At 42.1% G+C, this 8532-nt stretch overlaps 1 protein-coding gene across 1 annotated transcript; it reads right to left on the reverse strand.

Moving 5' to 3' along the window:
- Positions 1 to 1150: 1150 nt before the first annotated feature.
- Positions 1151 to 3348, reverse strand: MAPK1IP1L (mitogen-activated protein kinase 1 interacting protein 1-like). The gene is made up of 3 exons (XM_010015982.1): positions 3324 to 3348; positions 2108 to 2797; positions 1151 to 1652 (listed from the first exon to the last, which is right to left on the reverse strand). The coding sequence occupies exons 1-3, from the start codon at positions 3345 to 3347 to the stop codon at positions 1641 to 1643; spliced, it is 726 nt and encodes a 241-aa protein (XP_010014284.1). The 5' UTR covers position 3348; the 3' UTR covers positions 1151 to 1640.
- Between the last annotated feature and the right edge of the window lie 5184 nt (positions 3349 to 8532).

An 8532-nucleotide genomic window follows, 5' to 3' on the forward strand; every position in this document is an offset into this window, starting at 1 on the left:
CAGGGGGGTTGGAACTAGACGATCTTAAGGTCCTTTCCAACCCGAACCATTCTTTGATTCCATAAAGGCTAAACTACAAACAAGCATCACCACCGGGTCACCCCATTTGCTTTTAAGAAGTCCATCACACACATGCAGGAAGCCACGATAAGGTACTGGAAGAGAATCAACTCACTTTCACAGTTCCATGATACAAAGACTCCCTAATGAGATACTATGTTAAGCAAAATTTGTTCCTAATTCTACCTACAGAGGCTAAGTTAGGACATCCCCAGCTGGGGATAAAACAAACCGTCCATGGTCAGAGTCTAGACTATGAAGTACCACAAAGAGTGCCAGAACTCCTCACTGACACGTGGCTCTGTGTCTTGGTAACACTAAACTAGCATTGCAGCAAACCCCTTGCATGCGCTTTGCACAGATATGGCAAGAATATGAAAACCGACTGCAGTGCCCCTTTTGGGGGGAGACAGCTACGCAGCAGTGCACAGGCTTCTAGACATTCAATTACTCCCAAGTTACACTTACTAAGTGAGGTATGCAGACACCTAGCTGAGAACAGAGGACTTCTCCCTGTTACAACACTCAGGGAAGCTCCAATGAGGCCTCCTCCTTCTCAACTGTGGCAATAAGGATCTTTGTAGCTGACAGAACTAAACACCATGCCAAAAACGGCTGGGAAGGGAATTTTGTCAGGTTGGGTTTTTTTGATCTTTTATGCTCAAGTTCAGTTTCCAGGGGCTCTGAAAAAGTCTGCTGAGTTTCCACCACGCAGCAGCAAAGTCAAATCGTAAATGACTAGAACCCAGGTTAGAAATAGGGAAGTACCTTACCTAAGTGGGAATCAGTTTCTCTTTACACAGACCAAGCCAAACTTCCAACCACCACAGAATGAGAACTGGCAAAATGATGTCCTCATTTGCATGCATAAAACTCACATTTGTTGATTCAAAGTTAACTGCACATCCAGGTTATTTAATTTGCACATAAATGCCTGTTTGTGAACACGAACAGTGTGCTGACAAGTCAGACCAAGTATTTCAAATGTGTATCTTCTCCTCCGTAGTCCCAGACTGAGCAATAAGGTTCGAGTATATACAAAATGCTGAGAAAACCTTCAAGTTCACATGCTCTGTCCTCTTTAGTTTGAATTACTGTAGCATGTTGAAAAATCAGATTTCATGACTAAAATCTTGTAACACTTTTTATTGACATTTTAGAATAACCTGAAAATAGACAAAATATGACTATCCATCCATTCAGTGACCAGCACAAGTCTGGCAACAAGACTTAAAGCATTCACGGAAATTTAACAATTAACTTTTTTTTAAGTCCTTGGGCCTGATTCCTTGTAATTCTTACTTGGCAGCTCCCATTTTTCCAAGGAATACTTGCTAATGTAAGATCCACAGATGTTAGTTTTATTTCTGCTCTTTGTAATTCACTTTATTAAACCAAACAATTATACCAGCATATGAGCAAGGAAGATTTATGCAAACTGCTCCTTCATACCTCAAATGCATGTACAAGAGGCAAGTATTCTTCATAGCCCCCAACATTACTGAAACAAAAACTGTAAAAATCTCTGTAAGTAGTGGATGAAGGTGGAAAACTACAGTATTTTGTTGCCCAGAATGTGTTCAACGGTAAGGCTGCAAGAGACAATAATTCATGGTCAATACAGGCTTTTCACAAAGCAGTTAATTCAGTTACAAAAATCCTTAATTAAAAAGTAATTCACCCTTATAAGTCTTTAGTCCCTCCATATGTGCCCTAGAAGCAATCTCTCTAGATTACAGAGAATAGAGTATATTCTCTTTCAGAATTTATTACTAGGCTATCTACCTTTTTTTGCCTTCTAAAGGCTTTCCAAGTCGTGGAAGACCACTGTAATGTAATGCTTAGACACACTCCAAGTCGATGCAATTTCACCATTCTAGGATATTTGGTTAAGCATTTAAGAAGTTGACTACTATTCCACTGACTACAGAAATAAGACAGGTGTGCTGAAATTCCTTATCTGCACTAATAGATCTTATGCTACTGAATTTCCACACTTAAAAGTATAACATTTTAGAGTAATTCAAGACCAAAATGAAATACTCACATGGGGACCACCAGGCATTGATGGAGCACCAGCAGGACCAGATGGCACTTGAAAAGGATTAGGGGGCGTAGGATATAGTCCTGGAGCTGGATATGATCCTGTGGGTGGAGGAAATGGACCTGGCGGTGAAGGTCCCCATGTTCCAGGTGGGACCGTACCCCATGGTACTGTTGGCGCAGCCCCTGGAGTCTGGGTAGGAGCGGAATATGGCCCTGGGGGTGGATATGGCATGCTAGGTGCAGGATACTGCCCTCCTATTGTTGGTCCCCATGCTCCAGAGGGCATGGATCCCCATGGCCCAACAGGAGCAGGAGGTGCAGCTGGCTCTGTTGGACCACCGTAAGGTCTTGGAAGCTCTGGAAAGGGCATATTTGGTGGAGGATATTGCCCTGGTGGGACAGGACCTGGCACAGTTGGGGGTGGATATGGACCACCAGGAGGAGGAGGAAATGGAGCAGGCGGTCCAGGGGGCATTGAAGGATACATTCCTGTTGGTGGAGGTCCAAATGGCATACTGGAAGCAGATGTATTTGGTGGCAGTCCAGTTGGCGCCATAGGGGGAGCGCTTGGGTTGTTCCAGGGATTTGAAGCTGGCCAACCCTGTGGTGGCTGACCAGGTTGCTGACCAGGTTTTGTACTGCTCACTTTGGAGGTTTTAGCAGGAGACTGATCTGGTAAAGCATCTGCCAACTAAAAAACAAAGCATCAGTGAGAATGTAAAATGTCTACTGGACTTGCAGACATTCACCCACTACATGTGTATGTTTCAGTTGCCAAAATGGGAGGAGAAGAGCTCTGCTGCTGCAGAGATGATTACATTTATTTTTGTGCATCTTCTACCATTAAGGGAGAAGAGGCATTCTGACATGCTGCAATTAGAAAACCAATGGTAAAAGATGACCAGCCACACAGCAATAAGCAATTTCAGCACAAATCCAGAAGGATTTTCACAGATTGCCATTATAACTATTCTGACACTATTAAAGCACAACTCCTTTGTTAATATCATAGCAGAAGAGAACCCATGAGGTACCCAGCAGCTTCATGTGTTTAATCCACGGATTGCTACCTCTACCCAAAAGGGAAACACCACAGCTGCAGTACAGAGGAAATAACCTCTCAACTGTAAGCTCCCCTTCTTCTTAAGAAAGTAGGTCAAGTTTTAGAACGAAGTAACCAACTGGCTGATCCTCAGGAAAGAAAAACTGTTACTTACCGAAAAATCATCAGTTCCAGACATTTTTCTGAAAATTAAGGTAAGATAAAGTTAAATTTGTTGAAAATAATAAAGTATTTCAAGCAAGAGTTAGAAACAAACTCGACATTTGTATCATTTAAACCACAGTAAGTGTTGAACTGACAGCACCTCTCAGCAGTGGCTTTGCTTAAATGAGTGGCCCGTACAGATGTGTGCTCCCCAAATACTTCCCTCTTAATAAAATTCTCACAAAAAGGCAAGTCTTCAGCCTCTACCTATCTCATGTCAGACAGAAAAGACACCATGTAAATGGGTCACATTTCACTAAGAAAAATTATTTAAAGTATTTATACCAAGCAGGCAGCCTACCCAGACAGCGATGCCTGGCAAGTATTCAAGCTCTTTTCTAAAGTGGGACTCAGAAAAGGTAAGGAAGGCTGCTGCAGATAAAGTTAATGCTTCTAAAAGAAAACATGATTACATCCCCACACAGATCCTATTGTCAGAAATAAAGAATACAGTTTGCTGATGCTTTATCCTCCATTTCAGAACACACCAAATATAGTGGATGCTCTTAATCTACATTCACTGCTTCCAGCTAAACTGAACATAGACACAGCAAAGGTGTCATTAACACACACTAGATTTTAGAACAGACATTGAAAATAGGGACCAATGAGTCAAGTGCTGTCTTTCCATGAAGACAACTACTGCACTTAAGAGCTTCCCAGAACTTCACCTCGGTGAACACTGACTGGCTTTGTCAAGCCATATAAAAGGGCAGCTGAAGGTATATTTAGCTTGACGGACAAGAAATACTGACTAGAGGTGAAGAACTGTTAAAAGGATGGCCAGGAGCAGGTGAAATAGGTGGACATGCCCTAGTGCGGTCAGAAGGTTTTAGGGGAGAATGTATGACAGAGAAAGGAACGTAAAAGAAGGAAAACTACTAAATAAATCAAGAGTACAAATACTACTGCCAAGTAGATCCCCACATAAATCAATCCTTGTTTTTCCTTCTTGATGGTGAAGATGTTTTAACACAGAGGGAGACGTTTGTGCAGATAGCCTGTGACAAATGGGTTTATCAGCTCCATTAGATTATAAATTACATAATGCAAATAATGCACATACAAACTTGAGTCTTCTCTGAAACTGTATTGTAAGTTTATTGCTGTCTGCACAATTTCCTAGTCTTAGGACAGTAGTGGACCAGAACAAGGGCCATTTAGCTCAGCATCCCATTTCATCTTCAACAATGACTAGCAGGGAAGAACAAGAACAGGGATGACACCCCAACACTTCAGTGATTCCAAACTCAGAGACTCCCAAAGTTGAAAGCAATTTCTGTGGAATAGCGACCCTCAGATAATTTCTTTTCCACAAACATATCTAGTTTCTCCACTTGTAGCCACAACATCCATTCGTAAAGAACTCCACAGGGTTGCTATTAACAAAAAGGCACCTTCTTTTTTGTTCTATACCTGGATCTTACTAGTTTCAGATGTTGCTCCTTCACTCTTGCAGCTGAGGAAATGAGTAAGTCTATTCTTATTCACCCTGCTTGTGCTGATGATTATTCTACAGATTTCTACCATTTTCTTTCAGCTGTTCCTTCTCTGAGGCTGAGCTCTAGCTTATTCCACTGACCCTTGTGCAGCAGCTATTCCATACCTTTGATTATTCTCACCACCTCTCTTTGAGGCTTTTCCAATTCTTCTGTGTCTTTTGAGATGAATGACAAGAACCACAGAAAATTCAAGATGTAGAATAACCACTGATTTATACAGTTTCATAATTATGCTCTGGTCTGTCTCCTATTCCCTTCCTAATAGATCTTACTGTTTCATCTGCTTTTTGATTGCTATGGAACTGACACTTCTGTAGCAATATTTTATTCCTTGGTGTTAAGGGTCAGCCCATCATTTTATATATGAAATTATATGCACCACTCTGTATTTATCTACTCTGCATTACATCAGATTTACTGACATTGAATTACATCTGCCATTTTATTACCTAGTTCTAACTTTCCTGAATGGCTTCATATCAATAAGACACTGCTCATCTTATTCACCAAGTTATTTATGACTACACTGAGCAACCCAGACTCCTGTGGAAACACAGTGAACTCCTCAAGATACACCTAATAATTTAAATAAACCTTTTAAGAAATACAAATAATAGGATCACAGAATGGTTTGGGTTGAAATGGACCTAAAGACTACCTGGTTTTAACCCCCCTGCCACATGCAGGGACACCTTCTACTAGACCAGGCTGCTCAAAGCCCCATCCAACCTCGCCTTGAACACTGCCAGGGATCAGGCAGCCACAGCTTCTCTGGGCAACCTGTGCCAGTGTCTCATAGTGAATAACTTCTCCCTAATATCTAATTTAAATCTTCCCTCTGACAGTTTAAAGCCACTCCCCCTTATCCCATTCCTACATGCCCTTGTCAAAAGCCCCTCTCCAGATTTCTTGTCGGTCCCTTTAGGTACTGGAAGCTGCTCTAATGTCTTCCTGGAACCTTCTCTTCTCCAGAGCAGAACAACTCCATCCCTCTCAGCCCGCCTCCATAGCGGAGGCACTCAAGCCCCCAGAGCATCTTCGTGGCTTCCTCCAGACTTGCCCCAACAGGTCCACATCCTCCTTATGCTGGGGGCCCCAGAGCTGGACGCAGTACTGCAGGTGGGGTCTCACAAGAGCAGAGTAGAAATGGGAAACATCACCTCCTTTGAACTTCTGGTCACACTGCTTTTGATGCAGCCTTGCACTTGGCCTTGTTGAACTTTGTAAGGTTCACACGGGCCTACCTCTCCAGCCTCTCCAGGTCCCTCTGGATGCCATTCCTTCCCTCAAGTGCGTCAACCGCACCACACAGCTTGGTGTTGTTGGCAAACTTGCTGAGGGTACATTTGATCCCACTGTGGCTAAGACATTAAACAGCACTGGCCCCAGTAGTGACCCCTAAGGAACGCCACTCATCACTGGTCTCCACTTGGACATCAAGCTGTTGACCACAAGTCTTTTTTAGTGTAACCACCCAGATAACTCCTTATTCACCAAGTGGTCCACTCATCAAATCCATATCTACAAACATAGCACCCAGGTGGAAATCAGTGTCTAACTACATGAATCTGAAAGTTTGTTAAAGATCCAACATTTGCTTATAACAGCAGTTGCATAAATAAATACTTGAATCTTTGTATCAGATGAGATACACTGTTCAGATCAATGAGTATTTGTTTCAAGTTGAGAAACAAACTACATTGCAGCAGGAAAGTGGTTTCTACTGTTAACAGCTCAGCCGCTTGAGAGACATCTACCAGAAGAAGCTGAATTTCTCTTCAACAGATACCTCTTATAAGAGTTCATTAGTTTTTGCAATGATCCATGTTCAATAATAATCAGTAGTTGGTATGTGCTTTTTAATGGCACTGTAGTTCAATTTACCTATACAGACACAGAAGCTATTTAACCTACAAAATACAGTGACTTTTTTACATAAGTGCACACGTCAATGTATTCATAAGCAAAAAAAAAAAAAAAAAAAAAATCCCAAACAGGTTAGCAACACCAAATCAGACCAAGAGAATCAGCCTTTCTTTAGGCAGATGGGTAAGACCCACTGAAACACAGATCTACAAGAGAGTGAAAAAAGCTCAAAGAAGTTAGAACACATGCAAGAAGGGAGAGAAGGAAGAAAGGAAACAGGCCTAAAGGAGAACTCAGAAGAAAATCCCATGATCTTTCACAAAAGTGACAGGGAGCAGTAAATTCAAATCAAAGCAGTGGATGAACACAGCTGAAACAGGCCTGCTCACAAATTATCAACAAATATCCCCAATATTTGTCAGCAGATAATTTCTAAGTATTTCTGTGCCATAAAAATGACTTATGAAAAGAAATCATAGTTAAGCATATCTTATAATGAGATTTAGTGGCTTTTTTACTTTGGCAAGCAGACAAGAGCAACATTTGTTGGCAACATTTGGCATAACTGACTCAATGCCAAGCATGTCAAGGATCCTCTTGCAGACAGGATGGCCTACTTCAGGGACAGTTTTAAACATACACTTAGTCTGGGTACTGCCGCCTTAATTTAATAAAAACCCCTGATATTACCATTAGACACATTCAGACAACATATGAACTAATTTGCACTTAAATCTAGAATATATATTCAAGTTGTTCAACACTAGTATAAGGAATTTCAGTCAAAACCTTATAGAAACATAAATTATACTGGGAGGAGTCTTGCCCAAGGCATTCATATGCTCACTAATCAGTCACTGTCAGACAGAAGACCTCCAAGTAACTCAATTTTAAAGTCCCCACTGGTCACATGTGGGCTCAAGATTTTAGAAAAATGCACTGAATTGAGACTTGACTAGATTTTTAGACTCAGAAGAGTTAACAAATGGATTCCCATTTCCTACTGAAGGCTTCCAAGAGCACTGCACAAGCACTGATACGGGCAGAGAAGAGTTGAGGTAACAGACATCTGTTTTGCCACACTTAAACTCTACTTCAAATTACTCTTTCCTGGAGTTGGGGGGATGAAAAAGTGACTGGAAGGAGGGCGGCTCAGGAGTCTGAGTAATTTGGCAGGGAACAGAAAGACTACAGAACTGGCAGCATTCAAACTGAAGTCCTGCTTGCATCCACTGTGCTCCAAGATAAGATTTCCTTTGTCTTCTGAAGCTGCCGCCCCTGGAAAGGTCCCTGCTTTCCAGAAGCACAGAGCCTGCCAGCTCCATATCGCTGGTCAGGGCACCACTGCTCAGCCCCTTCTGAGAACACATATGGCCAGAAGTGCAGAACTAAAGTGATGGAGAGAGCATGATGAAAGACATCTGCAAGGAAAAAAAAAAAAAAAAAAAAAAAAAAAAACGCATCTGGGAGCAGAATCTCTCTCATCCTTTATCCTGAAGAATAATGAGAGGGCATGAAGGACTTCCACTGCACCTACCCAGAAACCACACACAGCAGATTCTTCAGATGACAGTCCAAGGCCTCCTGGATGCCCACGAGTTGCTCCCGAAAATTAACAGCAGGTAGGTGAGACAAGCAAGCCTGCTGGCTCCACACCACAGGCTGGAAAAAGGTTGGGAAGCATTCCTCTGACACAGCAGTGGCAGGCTCGTTCTACCAACAGCGTTCAAGAGCAACCGGTGATTTTCAGAGAGGTCTGTGAAAAGCTCATTTCTGGAAGTGTGGCGCTAC

The sequence above is a fragment of the Nestor notabilis genome, unplaced genomic scaffold (assembly GCF_000696875.1).
Source record: "Nestor notabilis isolate BGI_N333 unplaced genomic scaffold, ASM69687v1 scaffold13556, whole genome shotgun sequence".
NCBI classification, from domain to species: domain Eukaryota; kingdom Metazoa; phylum Chordata; class Aves; order Psittaciformes; family Psittacidae; genus Nestor; species Nestor notabilis.